The following is a 19,865-nucleotide window of genomic DNA, read 5'->3' as shown; positions in this document are numbered from 1 at the left end:
GTTTGATTCAAAATATACAAAAGCCAAAGGCTTACCCTTTTTTTCGAACCATTCTTTACGTTTCATGCAATCTTTCTGAAAGTGTCCAGATTTGTTACAAAAATGACGCTTATCATTCTTGCGTTCCTTCTTTTGAGTAGCTTGATCAGAATCCTTTATTTGGGGTGTTGCTCGCTTAATGCCTTTTCTAGGCCTTTTCCCAAATTTCTTTCTAGCTTCTTGAGTCATGAGATGAACATTATGATTATCTTGTTGCTTAAGCCTTCCTTCCTCCTGAACTAACATACTGGCCAATTCATTCACATTCCACTTGTCCTTAATAGTGTTATAGTGAATTTAAAATGGCCCATACTGAGTAGGTAAGGAATTGAGAATAAATTGAACGAGAAAAGTCTCATCCACATTCATCCCTAAAGTTTTCAATTTCGCAACAAGATTGGTCATGTCAAGAACATGCTCATGCATACTACGAGTACCATCAAAACGCATAGTAGTGAGGTCAGCCATTAATTTCCCTGCAAGAGACTTATCTGCAGTATGGAAATGTTCTTCAATATTTTTCAAATATTCCTTAGCACTATTAGTTTGGGGAAGAGTTATTTTGATATTGTTTGTAATAGTCATTCGCATAAACATAATACTCAATCTGTTCGATTTCTCCCAAACTTTATGGAGAGACCTTTCTTCCTCACTGCTTTCACCAGTAATAGCTGTAGGTTTCTCAATTTGAAATGCTAAATCAAGATCTAGCACACCTAAGTTAAACTGAACTTGCTCATTCAATTCTGAGAAGTTAGTCCCATTGAGAATTGGAACAGATGAAGCATGCGAATTTACTGAAACAGGAAGAAATACTGCAATAAAATAATCATAATAAGGTAAATGCTCATAACATTAATACTTTGAGATAACAACACATATAAAAATAAATAAATACATTGTACAACTATGGTACCCCTTTGGGTAGTAACCACAAAATACAAAAAATGATGCTTAGATGTATTTATTTATATATAGCTTCATTGGTGATGCACTAATTAATTAAATAGACAAGTTACCTTTGGATATCCTATATCTACCCAATTAAAAATTACATACAACCCCTTAATGTTTATTTAATTACTTAAAATTAATTCCCTTTGAGGAATTATTTCTAATAATTGAATAAACCTAATATTCATGAATTTTACAAAAAATTATAAGCATCATTATTCATAAAATATTGCAATTATATCTATCACTAAAATCAATATTCATCAATCATTATGGTTAGGCCACTTTGGTAGCTACCAACCATTCTATAATATGAATATTAAATTATCTAGTAATAAATTCAACATTAAATTACCCACCATATTATGCACACATAATTTACAAAGTCAATTAATTAAATTGTTAGTGGGTGTCTTAAAATTTCATAAATACATATACTATAATGTCTATTAATAAACATAAAATAATAATAATATATATATATATATATATATATATATATATTATTAGTATAATTTAAGAACCTCGATTTACGCAGCGAAATTAAAACCAAATATATATATTTATATTCATTCCGTATACAAATTATGCACGGAATATCAATCATACTATAAGTTCATCACAATGCACGAAAACCATTATGCAACTATACAGAATGATGCTAACATTATGCAACTATACAAATCATTATAGATATATATAACATTATGCAACTATACTGTACACTAATCATTATGCAAGTTAAACATACAATTTTTCAACTTCTGTAAGTTTCATCATAATGCACGAAAATCACAGCAGCCTCATAATATATACCACATGTCAACTATTATGAAAGTACGGAAATCGAGGTACTCTTTTAGAATTAATTGTTTAATTTCAATAAAAACTAATCTCACGTACATACAGTTTCTTGGAACCAAATAAGAAAAACGGTACTGTATATGCGGATCTCAATCAAATCAGTAAAATGAATATAATAAATTAAAATTAAATAATTTTAATTTAAACTTACACATATTATTTATGCAAGTATAATGGAAAAATAATGAGTTCCAAAACTACGGGCTCTGATACCACATGTAAACTTTAATTAAATTTGTGTTAGATTTTAATCACAAATTATCATAAAACCCTAGATCTTAGAACTTCAATTAATTTCACATCCTTATAACGCATAAATAAATACAGTTAGCTATACATACCTCTATTCATGATATCAAACCTTTTTGAGATTAAATTCAACGTCCAGATCCTTTAACCATGAACCAATCTGCAACTTTGATCAACAGACAACGACGGAAACTGGTTTCTCTCTCTTGGCCTTTTGCACACAATAACTTTTTACGTGTTGTCACAATAATCGTACATAATTGATGGAGCATATGCACTTTTATAAAGGCAGAGAGAGGACCAGTTTTCCTTTTAGTAATACAATTTTACTTTCCATAAAAGTAAGGAATTAGAAGGAAAATACTTCTCTATAAGTAATTACCAAAAAAGTAATTATAAATTGACCAAGAATAATTAATTGATATCTATTTACTTAGCCACCAAGTAATATGTCACATATCCAAATCATGTGGGCCATAATTAAATAAATAATCTTACAGTGGAGGAGGCCAAAAGAGGCGTCACCCATCCAACCCGTATACAACACTTGTTTTACAAACCCATCCAACTCGTAGTCAATATTACACACACACACACACACACACACACACACACACATATATGGTTGTATACATTTAACCCAAAATCCACCATCATTAAACCCTATATATATAGAGAGAGAAAGCAGTGGTGGCGGTCGGTCGTTGTGGTGATGTTGCCGCCACTGGTTGTGGTGATGGGTAAAAACATAAAGAGCAGCAATTGAGAGAAGGTGGGTGAGAAAGGTTGGTTTTTGGTGGTGCGGTGGCGACCGGTGGTTGAGGTGATGTTGTTGCCCGCTGGTAGTGGTGATGGTTGGTTTTAAAATTACTTAATGTGATAGGTTGTATTGGTGATTTTTTTTTTTTTTTTTTTTTTTCCAAAAAAAAGTGGTGACCGGTGGTTGAGGTGATGTTGTTGCCCGCTGGTTGTGGTGATGGTTGGTTTTAAAATTACTTATATGTCCACATTTTAATGGTGTGGTAGGTTGTATTGGTGATTTTTTTTTTCCCAAAAAAATGGGGGTGAGTTTGTTGAAAGCTTCCCCCCCCCCCCCCCTCTCTCTCTATATATTTAATTTTATTGGGACATTAATCAATTCATTGTTTAATTTTCTCAAAAGTTCTTATTTGCACAAATTAAAAAATGTAAGGGGTTTATTGAACAACAAGAGGTATTTTCACATTCGGTATATAGTGAGATTTTTATTTTATTCTTTATTTTATTATTATTATTATTATTTTTGGCACTTATGTGTATATGTGATTAGACTACATCAACGATTAGAAGGGAGCAACGTAACAACTCACATGTGGATAGTTAAGTATTGTCAAATATATATATATATATATATATATATATATATATATATATATATATATATATATATATATTTGACAATACTTAACTATCCACATGTGAGTTGTTACGTTGCTCCCTTCTAATCGTTGATGTAGTCTAATCAACGTAACAACTCACATGTGGATAGTTAAGTATTGTCAAATATATATATATATATATATATATATATATATATATATATATATATATTTGACAATACTTAACTATCCACATGTGAGTTGTTACGTTGCTCCCTTCTAATCGTTGATGTAGTCTAATCAACGTAACAACTCACATGTGGATAGTTAAGTATTGTCAAATATATATATATATATATATATATATATATATATATATATATATATTTGACAATACTTAACTATCCACATGTGAGTTGTTACGTTGCTCCCTTCTAATCGTTGATGTAGTCTAATCAACGTAACAACTCACATGTGGATAGTTAAGTATTGTCAAATATATATATATATATATATATATATATATATATATATATTATTTTATTTTTTCCTTTTTTCCTTTTTTGGGCATTCATTTTATTTATTTTATTTTATTTTATTTATTTAATTGTTTAATTCTTTTCGAGTTACCTTAGGGTTTTGTAGAACCCGAGGTAAAGTTCGGTGTTCGGACTTGGTTTCCGACACCTCACGCATTTGCATTAGTTTATTTTAATGTCAATGCATGATTTAATTACATAGAAAAGTATGCTCGTTTAATTTTATTTTCTGGGGGTATGTGATAAGCGCTGAAAAGTGCGCATTTAAACACTTAATCTTGAATGTTCTAGGACCCTATTCTATCTTATTTTCTCATTTTTGTCTAATTTCATGTTATTTCCCTTTCAGACACTTATCCCCAAAATAAGTCAATTCAGCTGAATTAGAGCATTAAAAGAAGCAATCTCAAGCCTAATGGAAGAAAGGGACAAAGTGGAAGCAAGTGGTGAAAAAGTTCTCTCCGATTGATCAGAACCAAGCTGCGATCGATCACACTGTGATCGTTCCAACCCTGCCATATATGTGGATCGAACCCCTTGTCCTTATCCTCAAGAAAATTTCCTGTTCAATCGATCCAACCTCTCTTTCGATCAATCGAACCCTTTTGATCTTATCCTCACCTACCACTTTTGTCTTTTTCCTAAAAAATATCTCAGCCTTGTCATTATCCAAAAAGTGCGTCGCCATGGTTCGATCGATCCGAGCAACCATGTGATCGATCGAGCTTCAAATTGCATGAAAAGTTGATTTCAAGCCAAATTAAATGTGTGCCTGTGGTGTAATCATTTGGAGGTCCTTGACACGAGGTCTAACCATTGGGTGTGATATTTAAGTTACCTATGTAAGGATTTTGGCTATTTTTAGAAAGGAGGTTGGTTAGTTAGAGAGGCTTGGCTAGAGATTAGAGAGGAAACATACAATTTAGGAAAGTTCTTCCACTACTCTAGGGTTTCTACCAAGAACACAAGAAGAGGAGTATAAATTCTACCATGGAAATAGCCCTTGAGGGTTGGATGACAACATCAATGAGTGGCTAAACCATCTTCTTAGGGCTAGAGATAGCCCTAAACATGCCTCATAGACGTTGATGTTGTGTAATTAATGGGGATTTGTGTTGTATTTCTTGTCTTGACATCTTATATATAAATCTTGTTTCTACAATGATTTATGTAGTTTAATACGTCCAAGCGATTATTTAATTCTATCCATATGTCTATGTATGCTAGAATGGATGTTCATGTGTTTATCTCTAGATTTTGTGACATTGATGCATGTTTATGTGTGTTGATACTATGAATCTAGTGATGGTCAAGGTATAGTGCTTAAATGGGTTACTCTTGTAGTTTATTTGATGGTTCATACTTATTTCTTGATGGATTGTGTCACCTCCTTAGTTTAATTTTCATGTCACTAGCTTAGTTGTTGTGTAATTATCTTACTTTCTTAGATAAGTGGACAACCCATTCTTGTTATTTGATGTTCCATGCTTATGAATGCAAATGGTATATTTCTCTAACTTGTTGAGTGTGCATTGATTGTGGGCTTATGGAAGGATTAATGACTTAACTTGATATGTTGTGCTATTCACTAGATTGACTAGACAATGTATGCTTACTTGGCCATCCATGCTAATATTTCAATTAATGGTACACACTTTCATTTACAACACACAATCCCCCTAATCCATCAAATATTGAATGTCTAGGAAGGTAATGCTTAATGGTAAACTCTATGACCCAAGACTCCTCTCTCGTATTCTCTACACCTTATTTGTTTTAGTTGTTTTACATTGCATTTATTTAGTTTAAATTGTAGTATAATTCAACTAACAAACCATCTTTTGATCATTCGACCTACTAATCCAATAATTGATTCCAAAACACGCTTTATTTTCCTTGGGATGATCCCTATTCACTCTAGCTACATTAATAGTTAGTAATGGTAGTGACATTCTATAAATTCAAACTTGGCCACTTTATCACACTTTTGTGCTTTGGTATCGACGACACACTAGTATGGATGCATAGTTTCTTCGAAAACATTTTCATTTTTTGGGGTTATTTGTGTAATTAAGTTTTTGAGATATTTTGTCTTAGAGACCATTTTATAATTTTTGTTGCTAGATATTTAAAGAAAGGACCTTTTTGTAATTTTTGAAAAGTGTGACAAGTGTCACACTTTCCTTAGACCACATATTGACTTTTAGGTGGAACACTTGTAACCTTAAGATGGTGACAAGTGTAGGATATAGATTTAACCTTGTGATGAGGCCTAGGATCATGACAAGTGGAGGGGTGTGATGTGTGTGTGTGTGAGAGAGGTAGTATTAGTGTTGTATATATGACTAACCATTTCATTTCCTCAGTGGATTTTCTAGTAAACTTAGTTGTCTTATTCATTTTTCACCTTAAGCCACCATTAGAGACTTGAAACCCTAGCTTCCATAGCTTGATTTCAAGCCTCTTCCTCTCATCTTTTGGTCTTACACTTGGAAGACAAAAGCTTCCTTACACCTTTGTCTACCACACCTTTGCTTGGATTCCATTTTTACTTCCATTTTTCTTGGTTTTTAGAGATACAATTCTCTAGTGAGGTAGGGGGTGACTTATGTTTATACCCTTAGTGCTTTAATGAGTTATTTGAAATTAATATATATTGTATGCATGTTATTTGAATTCTAGGGTTGCATATAGATGTATATAGTATGAAATTAACTTAGGGTTTTATATTGTGCAAGGCTTGTAAATGATTTACATCTTGTGTCAATATTATTTCATTTGGTAGAGGATTGAAATCTAGTGATTATTTTTATGTAACTATAGAAATTCTATTTAATTCTTGTTAATGATTTAATTGTTTATTTAATACTATATTGTTGTTTAAATCATGGATTTGAAACTCATTATATAATAGCATGAATGGAGTTACTATATTGACAACATTGTAGTAGCTTAGTTTGATTCACGTTGTGGACTTCTTGTTGCAAATGTCATTGTAGCTGAGGACTTAGGGTATGGATTGTATAGTTTCCAAACTTGGTTGTGCATGGAATGTGGTTAAGTGCATTGTATACTTATGTATGTGTTGTGGTATCATTGTTGATTTTGGATTCTTGGGACGTCGTTGTTGTGACATGGCTATAGTACGGCTCTAGTGCGGGAGGTACGAATTCTCCCCAATTTAGTGTGCACTAAGGTAGTTACCGATGGGCTAGTAACCCAAAATAGCTAATTTCATTTGGTTTATATCTGGCGTGATGTCCAAGTATTATCCTATTGTTTGATTTCGAATTTTGTTTCAAGTTGACATTACTTTGAAGTTGTACCTTGTTGTTGACATTGGAGGTTCCAATATTGTTTAAGATCTTTGCTTATTGTGGATTATGTTTGAAATGTTTCAAAGGTAGCTTTAGGATGATTCATTAGCTTTACTTTGAACTTAGACGTTAGGGAGCATGATCCACGTGTATTCATTTATATTATACTTGCAAATCAATTAAAACTTTAGGTTATATGCATATGTATCGTCCTACTGAGTAATTCAATTACTCACCCTAGTTGATATTTGTTTTTCAGGAAAGGAGGTAGTACTCTTTTTGGATGCGAACCATCCATAGCTCGACTCATGTTTACATTTTGATCATCTTTTGATTTATGCTCATATGCAAAGTGTTTAGCATATTGTATGCATCTTTTGGGAATGTTGATGTTGATGTGTAATGTGTACTATCTTATTCTCTTTTGAAGGGGGAAATGGAGTTGGGACTAGTAGACCTTTTGGTTGAGTCCCAAGGCCATTAATTTTTACCCTAGTTCATCTTTTGTGTAACCATAGACATATTGTAACAACCCACTCCACCACTTGGTATGATATTGTTCGTTTTGGGCCTGAGCCCGCACGGTTTTGCTCTTGGGCTTTACCCCAAAAGGCCTCATACCAATTGGAGTGACACACTTACATATAAACACTTCACCTTTCCTTTACCCAGGCGATATGGGACTGTGCATCCATAGCTCGCCAGTGTGGTAGCCTGTCAGTGTCTCGCACCCGCCCACGGCACACCCGCCCACAGGGTCATCACAATCCACCCCCTTGGAGGCCCGACGTCCTCGTAGGCACACTTCCGGCTGGGTCAGGCTCTGATACCATTTGTAACAACCCACTCCACCACTTGGTATGATATTGTCCGCTTTGGGCCTGAGCCCGCACAATTTTGCTCTTGGGCTTTACCCCAAAAGGTCTCATACCAATTAGAATGACATACCTACATATAAACACTTCACCTTTCCTTTACCCAAGCAATGTGGGACTGTGCACCTGTAGCTCATCAGTGTGGTAGCCTGTCAGTGTCTTGCACCCCCCCACAACATACCCGCCCATAGGGTCATCACACATATGGATTATGTTATTTTGGATTTGGCATATAATGAGGCCTTAGAGCCATTGTATTTCATTTTCTCATGTGTTTATCACTTATGTGCATGTTCACACACTTACACTTTTAAAATTTCATGTTAGACCAATTCATGATGGGGATTGAGGTTTGTATGAAGCTTTGATATTTTTTGGTGCATCAGCTGCTAATTTTTGAGCTATTTCGGTTAACCGAAATACTACTTCGGACAACCGATTGCTTTTAAATTTAATTGAACAGCTAAAAGTCATTTTTCAGTAGCCGAGGACCTGTAGGGACCAAAACCAGTCGACCAGTTTTCCATTGTGAAGGACCGGAGTGTTTAGGCACATTTCGATCGACTGAAATGTTGTCCAGGCTGTCCAACCTGGTTTGGACACTGCCCTTGTTTGATTATACCATTTGCATGTTCCTCTCTTTTACTTTTGGCCTTGTATAAGCCATCTTATGGCGATCATGTTCTAGTTTGATCTAGCCCATGTTTCTTGGAGTGTCATTGATGCCGTAAGGTACCATTTAACCTTTTTAACTTAGCTTCTGCACTTTGGATCCGTTATCGGGTTACTCATTGATGCACTGGGTTCTTTGAAATTCAGGCCATCACAAAAACTTATAGTATTCATTTCTCTCTTTTCATATATATAACCACTTATATATTGTGGTTACTCTATTTCTGAAGAACTTCTTTATCGTTTCTCTATCTACAATGTCAAATCTTATAACCATTCCTCTCTTTATATATATATATCAACCCCTTGTATATTATGATTACTCTCTTTCTAAAGGACCCATTTGACTTCTCTATCTACAATGTGAAATCTTATGATTGATTTTGTAATTAAAGATGATGTGCTCATTTGTCATTTAACCACATAAGTGGTGTGAACATAATACCTATTCACTGGTGAATACCCAAGTATAATCTATTTTGAAATACTTCGTGTGATTAAAATAATACTGGTATTTTTACTTTCTTTGATAATATTGGCTTGAGTTCAAGCATCCTATCAAGTTTGAGTTCGAGCTCGAGTCGCCAATTTAAATGAGTTAATGAGCTAAACTTAATATTCCTCAATTCTAGGCGAGACAAGCTCGAACACTAATGTTCGAGCTTGAGTCAAGTTTAAATAGTCGTATTGTACGACAAACCCAAGTTCAAACATTTTTATTGTGAGGTGTGTTCAAATACCAAAACAGATAATATGTCGGTTTTAAAACCAGGGATAGTTAAGTAATCTCATCTCGGTAAAGTCAATTAGCGGTTTCAGTGTGGGTTGTGTTGGGTTAAGACTGGAGCTAGGATGGCATTGCATTTTATGAAATTGTGCATGTTTTTGGATCACTAAATTGTGAAATGAATGCTATTATTGTTATGTATGTTGTTGCAAGTATATGATGCCCCTAAGCATAATCCCGGTCACTCTTTAGTCCCTTTCTTTAGTGATTGACTCAAGGGAGTCTTTAGTCCCTTAGGCATCTCTTACTGAGCCTCCGTGCTCACCCCTTCCCTTAATTTTTTTCAGGTCATGGCAAGGAGGTAGTAGATGACATGCCCCTACAAACATAGTCGGAGACAAAGAACTCATGTCTTGCAGTTTTTGTATCAATGTTTACGTAGATAGTGGTCATCCTTGTAATGAAACCAATATTCGTGGGCACTATGTAAAAACATTGTATTTGTGGCCATGGAGGCCTTATTTTGTAACCCTATTCTTTGGGAAGTTTTTGTATAATGAAATAACTTATCAATGGATCATATGAATTTTGAATGGAAATGAACTATTTTAATGCTTACATTGATGTTTAAGATTATAGGATGGTTATAGTATATTTATCGTGATTTGGGACAGGTTTACTACAAGTTGAGGCTCACAAATGAGCCCAGATGCATTCAAGACCTCAAACCCAAAGACTTGTAGTATTTGCTCTCGGTCCAATCGATTGGACCTTAATCCAATTGATCGGAATCTCCTATACTTAGAATGTTTTTTGAATTTTCTGTAAAACCTGTACTCGGTTTGATTGATCGGACTTCAATCCGATTGTCTAGCTATTTGTGAATGGAAAATGATAGAAGATATTGCAAAAATGGGGTTACATTTCAATGACAGCGGCGAGCCCGCTACATTATTTAGTCTCGTGGCAAAAGTAAAATAAAGATCTTGAGGTGATTCGCTCACGGATTTTGCGTGGTGAGACAGTTGAAGGTTGGATATTGCGTCCAGATGAAGCTTTACGGTTCAAGGGTGTGACAGTTGTTCCTACATCTTATCGTGAAGACGTCTTATGGGAGTTTCACACTTCTTGTTTTGCGATGCACCTCGGTAGCACCAAGACGTATCATAATTTGAAGTGACAGTATTGGTGGATAGGAATAAAGAGAAATGTGGCACAGTTTGTTGCTAAATACCTTACTTGTCAGCAATTGATGGTCGAACACCAAAGGCCAGCAGGTTTACTTCAGCCATTAGATGTGGCACAATGCAAGTGGGAGCATGTCACTATGGACTTTGTGATGGGGTTTCCAAGGTCTGTGAGGAGTAATGACCTAGTTTGGGTCCTGGTTGATAGATTGACCAAGTCGGCTCATTTTCTACCTATGATTGTGTCGGATAATGTTGAAACGCTTAGCTAGTTGTATGTGGGGGAGATTGTGAGGTTGCATGGTTCCCTCGTGACTATTGTTTCGGAAAGAAATCCTCGATTTACCTCCAAGTCATGGAAGGAACTTCAGACGACACTTTCTACACAGTTAAATTTTAGTACGGCATTTCATCCCGTAGACGAATTGCCAGTCGTAGCATACCATTCAGATTTTAGAGGATATGCTTCAGGCATGTATTCTCGATTTTGGAGGCAGTTGGGAGGACCATTTGCCATTGGTTGAGTTTGCCTACAACAATATCTATCAGGCGAGTATAGAGATGGTTCCTTGTGAGGTGTTGTATGGTAGACCTCGTAGGTCTCCGATTTGTTGGACTGAGGTGGGTGAGGCTATCATCTTAGGTCCAAAAATCGTACACGAGACTATAGAGAAAGTTAGGCTCATTAGATAGAAGCTGCTTACGGCATAGAGTAGGCAGAAGAGCTGTGCGGACAAGCGGAGGCGACCATTGTCCTTTGAGGTGGGTGTAATACCCCTAATTTTAAAAGGATAGTCTTGGTATTTATTTATTTGTTTTAATTATATTTTTAATTGTTTAATTGATTAGTTGACTAATTGCTTATGTGTTTAATGGAATTAAGTATTACTTGATTAATTAGTTATTTGTCTAGGTGTTATTTGTATTATTTGTTTATTAGATTGTGTGCTTAAATGATGTGTTTGATTAATTGTAATTAATTATAAATTAAATGTTTAAATGCTTTATTTTATTTTATTTTATTTTATTTTATTTTATGGTTATGGTTATGGTTAGTAGTAATGTGCCAACCAATTAGGTCCCATGGACTACTTGGATAGGAGGTTTAATGGTTATAGATAATTATCCATGGATAGTTGTACATGTATATATATAGATATATATATATATATATATACATATAAATATAAAAAGAAAGTAATTTATTAATTAATATTATGGTAACTCTAGTATGTATAAATAATTTGATGTATATATTTTATATAGTTATATAATAATAATATACATAGATTTTATACGTATTATGTTTTAAGTTACCTTTTAATATTATGGTAACTTTAGTATTAATAAATAATCTGATGTATATATTTTATTTATTTAATAAGGATATACATAGATTATATACATAACATATTTTAAGTTACCTTTTTAATTACCCATGGATAATTATATATGTATATAAATAGATATGTATATACATATATATATAAAAGGAAAGTAATTTATTAATTAATATTATGGTAACTTTAGTATTAATAAATAATATGATGTATATATTTTATTTATTTAATAAGGATATACATAGATTATATACGTAACATATTTTAAGTTACCTTTTTAATATTTTAATTTTATTATTTTCTTCATTAAGTTGACTTGGATTGGGAAAAGGAGTAGGGTTATTATTTAGCCTATAAATATATAACTATAGGATTGTAAAATAGGGTTAGAAATATATCACGTAATATATTTTAGAGAGAGAGAGTTAGAGAGAGAAGGAGGAAGAGGAAGGAAGGATGAGAAAAACCTTTAGAGAAGAAGATCAAGGAAGAAGAAGTTTAAATTTCGATCCGAAAGTTTAAGGCAAGTTCTTCTTCTATCTCTCTTCCTTTGATTTGCGCTTCTATACATGCCTAGGAGATTTCAGGATTTTTAAACACATAAAACTAAATAATTATGCATGTTTAATTGGATTAGAACATAGGTTTTACGAATTTGGTTCATATTTGTTCTTGTTGTATGAATTGATAAATTCATGGATTTGATCTGGTTTCTTTATGAATTTTTTTACATGTTTTAAATGATGTAATTTCATATCTGTGTATTGATGGAACCAAGAAACATGCCTTAGAATCCTTAAACAGTTGGGTTGAATCACGTAACAGTACTCGATCCGCTGTTACAATGCTCGAGCCTTGGAAGCAAAGCTCGAGCCATAGGAGAAAAGCTTGAGCTATGGTTAAGAAGCTCGAGCCATGGATCGAAAACTCGAGCTATTGGAGAAAAGCTCAAGCTATAGTTAGGAAGCTTGAGCTATTAGGAGGAAAACTCAAGCTTTGCCTGGGAAATTTTCATAAACAGCGTTAAATTGATCTTAATTGGTTTTGAAGGGTCCTGAACATTAAATAGACTAGGTAGGAGTTTAAATAAATTTTAAATAAACTTGATCATAACAATGCATACTATTTAAATGTTTTAAACAAATGAATGGATTTAATCTTTTAAATTATTTTAGCAATTGAGATTAAATATTCAGTATGAATTGAAATTGGAGAATGCTTACTTGGCTGTAAAATAAATATCAGCATATTTAAGATTCAGTTTGTGTAGGATACAGGATGTAGGAAGTTTAAAAAAGTTTATAAGTTATTCCAATTTTGTGATAGCATAATATTCTATTATTATGTTAATTTTTGGATTATTTGATGTATTATTTTATTTGTTACATCAATTGTTGGATTGTATGGTTTAATGCACCGGTATGGGACGGTGGCATTCTAGGGACGGATTAACTATTAGTTAAGTCCTACCTATTTTGTATAAAGGAATGGATTAACTAAAATGTTAAGTCATCCTTATATTCAAGTCAGGTCAGCTGAACAAGTTGAATGACTTATAGAGGATTACTTTATACTCGATAGGATAGATTATATATATATATATATATATATATATATAATTATATGCCATGATATGAGCTGGAGTCTCAGGATCAGTGGTTAGGGTGCATATATTGCTAGGGATGTGTAGCTAGATATAGTGTAGGTGTATGCCTTGGTAGGTCTAGGTACTCATGTCCACAATATGTGCGTTTTGCATGTTGCCTACTATTCAGGTTGAGGCAACTCTATAGTCCAGTGAGGTTTTTTTAGTGTGTATATATATATATATACGGACTACTAGTTATTGTTGGATTGACTAGGATGTATACGTGTATTAAATCTTTGCTTGGACTGTAGTAGAGTAGAACTTGTTTTTGGATCTGACCCACCATTATTTTTTAGGTGTTCTTCAAGTGTTGAGGATTGTTCGTGCTGAGTAGGGATCGGTCTACTTCACTCTTCTGAGTCTACTTAGGAGATTCATTTATGTTTCATCTTTTAGATGTAAACAGTCATTATGGTTACTTATTCAATTGTTTTTTTTTTTTTGTTAGGAGTTCACACAGTATGGATTCTCGAGTTGTATTAGAAGATTGATTGTATCATAATATTTTATTATTTAATGAAAATTTATTCTGATGATTTATTGGATTATCATTTTAGTGTTCATTTCAGCATTTTTATTTATTTATTTTTTATCCTCTTGTATTCTGTGTTCGATTATTATCGATTTGTTTTTTATATCCTAGGGTATTCGGGAGTGGGTCTGGCCAACCCGCATTCGGAAATCCGGGGGTATCACAGTGGGAAACCACGTGTTTTTGAAGGTTTCGCTACGGAAGGGTTTGTTAAGGTTTAGGAAGAGTGACAAGATATCGCCACGGTTCACTGGCCCGTTTAAGATTTTGGAGTGTGTTGGGAAAGTTGCTTACCGGTTGGCATTACCGCCACATATGGACAGAGTCCATAACGTATTTCATGTGTCCATGATTTAGAAGTATGTGCTGGATCCGTCATATGTGTTAAGTTAGGTGGATGTTGAGGTTGACGAGGACATAACCTACGAGGAGAGGCCGATCCAAATTCTTGATAAAAGGGACAAAGTGTTGAGGGACATGACGATTCCATTTGTGAAAGTTTTGTGGCGTCACCACGGTGTGGAGGAGGTTACATAGGAGGTAGAATAGGAGGTTCGTTCCAAGTATCCCGACATATTTCCATCTCCATGTACGACTTGATTTCGGGGATGAAATCCTTTTAAGGAAGGTAGATTGTAATATCCTAGATTTTTTTTCTGGATTTATTTATTGAATTTTATTTCAATTATTTCCGTGCCTCGTTCTGCAAGCCCCACGGGCTTTAAGGGCTGTTTAAGGTAATTTCTTGAGTTGGGAGTTTTAGAAATGCACTTTTTATATATTTTAAGTTAATTAGAAATGACGATATCATTTTTAGAACTTTTCGGAAGTCGGGACGATTTTTGGGCTCGAGAACCTCTCCCGGTTTTGCCATTTCTATAGATGGGCACAATGGACATTTCACACACACACACACACACACACAGACATGTATCTATAGTTTAGAGGGAGATATTTTAGTGACCATTTGGGGTTATGAGGAAAGGGGAGGGATACTAGAGTAATTTTACACAAAAGTGGAATCACCCAAATTGTGACTAGTGGCAATGGAGGGACCACACACTCAATTTTGAATTGTCAAGCCATATCCTCCTTCCTCTCATTTCAGCCAAGCACTCTCTTTATAATTCTTCTTTCTCTCTTTATATCTATATACCATATGCTTGAATCTCATTTTGAGAGCCCTAAAGTAAGATTTAGGCTTATAGCAAGAAAAGAGTTTTGATCTATAAAACAAGAGCTTCCATTTGAGACCAACCTTGCAACCATTTAGGGAATTTCGAATTTGGTGTGGCATAGGGCTTGTTTGGTTAGCTTTTACTGAGGTAGGGTTGTTTAATGAATTGTGTTTTGTGATACCCCCTAATTTTGGAACACTGGTTAATCAAGTCCGCATACAAAATCAGGGGATATCAGCCAATCAATAATAAGCAAGCACAGAATACAAGAGGAAAAATAAATAAATAAATAAATAATTCTGAAAGAGAAATCTAATTTAATAATTAAATAATAAATCATTTAATATAGTAATCTCTAATAAATTCTCATTATAAGAATAAAACCTCCAGAGTACAACTTGGGAATCCATACAATGTGAACCCCTAATAAAAATCCCAAACTAAAGACGAAATAAATAAATGTCTATCTCACAAATAAATAAAACACAATGTAGAGTCCTACGTTGATGACACCGGAAGAGTGAAGAAAACCGGCCTCTGCTCAGCACGAATTGACTCTACGCTTGAAACTGACGAGGACCTGAAAAGATAACAACAAAGGTGGGTCAAAACCCACAAACAAGCCCTCTCTACTACATCCTAAATAGAGACCCGATAACAATCCATCTTAGTCTGACTCATACAATAGCTATGTAGGTCAATACACATAAGTATACACATTATAGACTCTCACTGGATCATAAGACAGCCTCAACTGGATAGTAGGTCTCATGCAAGCGCACACAAAGTGATCACAAGTACCTCTTCTACCAGGGCACACACATCCCTAGATCCAACTACCCATCTCATCTGGCAATATACGCCAATCCTAACCATCGATCACGAGATCTCAAGCTCGTATCATTGTACCCAATAAAAATATATTTATGTAAGTAACTGTAGCCATATCCTGACAATGGTACAATTTAAGGTCACAACTATATCCTGACAATAGTATGACCAAAACGTATGGGTATAGACTTATTAGTCAGCCCATATGTATCAGCAAGCCATATCTTAACAATGGTGTTACTAAGACTATATCCTGACAATGGTCCTCCATATATAATGAGCGCTGAATATATGCATATTCGAGCCCCTAAATACGTATATGTTAAGGCCTAAAGTGATACTTTTATCCATAGTTAGACTAATTTATGTTTAATGTGTGTTTGTAGGTACTTTCCCATTGAAATGTTTAAAACCAGGACTTTATGATGATATCGAAACTTACAGAGTCGTTACTGGTCATTCAGAGCAAGCCGAGAGCTTAAATGGTGAAGTTTGAAGCAATTCAAGCTCCAGAGCTCGAGCCCAAGTGTTGAGGCTCGAACATCACAACAAAGAAGAGAAGAAAAGTCAACAAGGCTCAAAAGCTCGAGCCTTGTACCTTGGTGCTCGAGCCCTAACTTAGGGTGCTCGAGCCTTACCTAAGGGTGCTCGAGCCTTGAACCTCAAGCTTGAGCATGAGGCGTTGGAAATTAAAGAGTTGATTTTAATTGAAAGGCAATGCTACCAGGTCTCGTGCCTCAACTCCAAGATCGAGCACTTTTCACTGATGCTTGAGACTTGAGCCTCAAATGCTCGAGCTTGGTACCTAGTGCTCGAGCTTATGAAGTTTGGATCGAGCAATGTTAAAAGAGATGAACCCCAAAAATATTCTAAGTGTTGAAGAAAAAGACGTTTCGGAAAATAGTTGAAGAAATTTGGCTAAGTATCAAAGTGAAGATTGAGCACCAATTCTTGAAGCTTGAGTATCAACCCAGAGAAGCTCGAGCCTTGTTCCTAAAGCTCAAGCCTGAACCCTAATGCTCGAGCCTCTATTCTAAAGCTCGAGCCTTCCATGACATGTCAGATTTAAAGTATGGGATTGCTTTCTTTACTAGCCGTATCTCATCCCAAATGGGCCAGAAGACCTAAAAGTCCACCAGATCCTTATTTTCTTCTATAAAAGAAGGCATGAGCCTTGATAGAGGAGGTCCAAAATTTTAATTCCTTTTTACGGTGTTATTCAGAAGGCTGGTAGCGTGGTGGCTTTTAGGGTTCCTACAACCTTGAAAGTGAAGATTCTGAGAAGAGAAATGTCGTCCATGACAATGGAGACAACTCAAACACAGATGATATCCAACCTCGTCATGAGTAGCTAATTCCTCTCTTAGGGCACTAATGTAACCCAATCTGATATTATGGTTTGATTGTTTTAACTCTGAGATTTTATTTTAATATATGATGTTTTCTTGATTATATGACTATGAGCACTTGAGACAACTCAAGTGGTTTTCATGCTTTAGTAAAATATAAACTGTTATTCCCTTGTCTTAGATGTAATAGTTTATGTTCTATTCCCAACTTATCTTGTTGTGCGGTATCTGGCGGAGCCCTGCCGGACACAAGAATAGAGGTCATATAATGGTACTCTAATCTTTTTTTGCAAAAGAAGGTTTTTATAGTCTATGCTTAGGAAAGGTGGACTGTTTATAAAGTAGTTAGAGTACGTAGGTAGATAGTCCTTGCTGACCGCAGATAGGTTATAGTTAACTAATTTTGTAAAACATCCTTCTCTAAAATTTGAATTGAACGAATGTTATTGAGTTTAATTCATTTGGAAACATAATTGGTTAAATTTCCAGAGTTGATTCAATTGACCATAGTATGATGGCTGTGGTGAAGTCAAAGCCCTAAGATCTCTCTCTCTGATCATTTAATTTAGTTTAATTCGCTCTAGTTAAATATTTTATTTTAATTTTAGTTTGTTAAATCGTAACAACCAACAAAATTTCCAACCAAGTTACCTGTAAACCATTAAGACTAAAATAAAGACTAATGCAAATCTCATCTCCCTGTGGGTTCGACATCCTCTTTACATAGAGCTATCCTACACGGAATCATTCTATTGCGAGTGGTAAAATTAGAGACACAACAATTTTTGGCGTCGTTACCGGGGAGATTAGTTTTTGTTTAGTTTTTAATTAGTTTATTTTGGTTTACCAGTCTTCGAACTTTCTGATATCTCACCTTAATTCTTTTTCTTTTTAGGTACAAATTAGCAGTGGGGACAAAGAAGCTTAAGGGATAAAAAGCTTCGGTTTATTAAACCCTTTTGTGAGTTTTACTATTTTTCTATTACTTGGAATTCTTTCTTTTTGTTACTGTTAGGATTAGTGGAACTAGTGTATGTTAACTTGCCAAAATAGGTCAAAACCTTTAGTGCATGATCCTGAAATAGAGAGAACTTTGAGTCAGTTAAGAAAACTTAAAAAACATTTGAATAATATAGATAGTTCCTCTGATAATATGGCTGAATAACATAATGCACCGGGTAATAATGGTAATGGTAATAGAGAACGGGATCCACCTGTTCTGCCACCATAACCACAATTGAGGGACCATTTCATTCCTACCACATATACTTTCCCTTCGTGCTTTATTTTTTCGGATGCTGATGTAACCCATTTTGAGATCAAGCCTGCTATGATCCAAATGCTTCCTACCTTCCATAGGTATGCTATAGAGGATCCTTATAAACACTTAGATGTATTTTTGGAATTGTGTTCAACTACCAAGTTGACCATTCTTACCAATGATTCATTTAGAATATGTCTTTTCCAATTCTCTCTTAAGGACAAAGCAAGAACTTGGTTGCAGTCCCTTCCAACAAATTACATATCTATATGGGACATGTTGCAATAGGATTTCTTGAAGAAATACTACACTGTGGGTAAAACCACACAAATGAGAAGAGAAATTATGGCATTTTCCCAAATCCCGGGAGAACAGCTCCATGATGCATGTGAGAGATATAATGATCTTCTAAGAAAGTGTCCACACCATGATATTGCTCAATGGCACTTAATACAGATTTTCTATGATATTCTTACAGACTCGTATAGAAATATGGTTGATGCATCTAGTAATGGAGTTTTTCTGCGTAAGAGTCCGGTTGAAGCTTGGGAACTGTTTAAGGCCCTAAGTGAAAACTCAGTGCAACATGCTTCTTCCTCTAGGTCTAGGTCTTCACCTAGAATGCACAAGATTGAAAAACTTTATAAGGTAGATAGAGCTAGTGAGTTAGTCGCTCAAATAGAAGCCTTGAACTGTAGGTTCGATAAAATCTTATCATCTGGCTTTGCACCTGTACAAACTGCCTTGCCAAAGGAAGTTTGTTCAATCTGTGTTAATCCCAATCATTTTGCTGACACTTGCCTTATGCTGGGACAATCATCTGAGATCCCATGGGAGCAAGTGAATGGTGCATTCCCTAGACTAGCTTATAATCCATATTCTTCTACATATAATCCTGGCTAGAGAGATCATCCTAATCTGTCATGGCGTAACCATAGTCAAGGA

At 34.7% G+C, this 19,865-nt stretch overlaps 1 protein-coding gene and 1 non-coding gene across 2 annotated transcripts; both read right to left on the bottom strand.

Annotated features, from left to right (window-relative positions):
* Positions 1 to 336: 336 nt before the first annotated feature.
* Positions 337 to 14,680, bottom strand: LOC132305048 (uncharacterized). The gene is made up of 2 exons (XM_059802735.1): positions 14,596 to 14,680; positions 337 to 854 (listed from the first exon to the last, which is right to left on the bottom strand). The coding sequence occupies exons 1-2, from the start codon at positions 14,678 to 14,680 to the stop codon at positions 337 to 339; spliced, it is 603 nt and encodes a 200-aa protein (XP_059658718.1).
* A 4,568-nt stretch (positions 14,681 to 19,248) lies between these two features.
* Positions 19,249 to 19,354, bottom strand: LOC132305921 (small nucleolar RNA R71). The gene has a single exon (XR_009481745.1). It is a non-coding gene; the product is annotated as a small nucleolar RNA R71 (small nucleolar RNA).
* Positions 19,355 to 19,865: the final 511 nt, after the last annotated feature.

The sequence above is a fragment of the Cornus florida genome, unplaced genomic scaffold, assembly GCF_030987335.1.
Source record: "Cornus florida cultivar Cherokee Brave unplaced genomic scaffold, ASM3098733v1 CherokeeBrave_3.0.0_Hap2_Chr04, whole genome shotgun sequence".
Lineage (NCBI taxonomy): Eukaryota > Viridiplantae > Streptophyta > Magnoliopsida > Cornales > Cornaceae > Cornus > Cornus florida.
This window is presented reverse-complemented; position numbering and strand designations above follow the sequence as displayed.

Bases quoted from the DNA above. Each gene is read 5' to 3' on its own strand.
- LOC132305048 (XM_059802735.1), bottom strand. From the start codon at position 14,680: ATGACGGATCCAGCACATACTTCTAAATCATGGACACATGAAATACGT. The intron at 855-14,595 runs GTAAGCAACTTT...ATTTTATTGCAG, and splicing joins TGTGGCGGTAATGCCAACCG to TATTTCTTCCTGTTTCAGTA.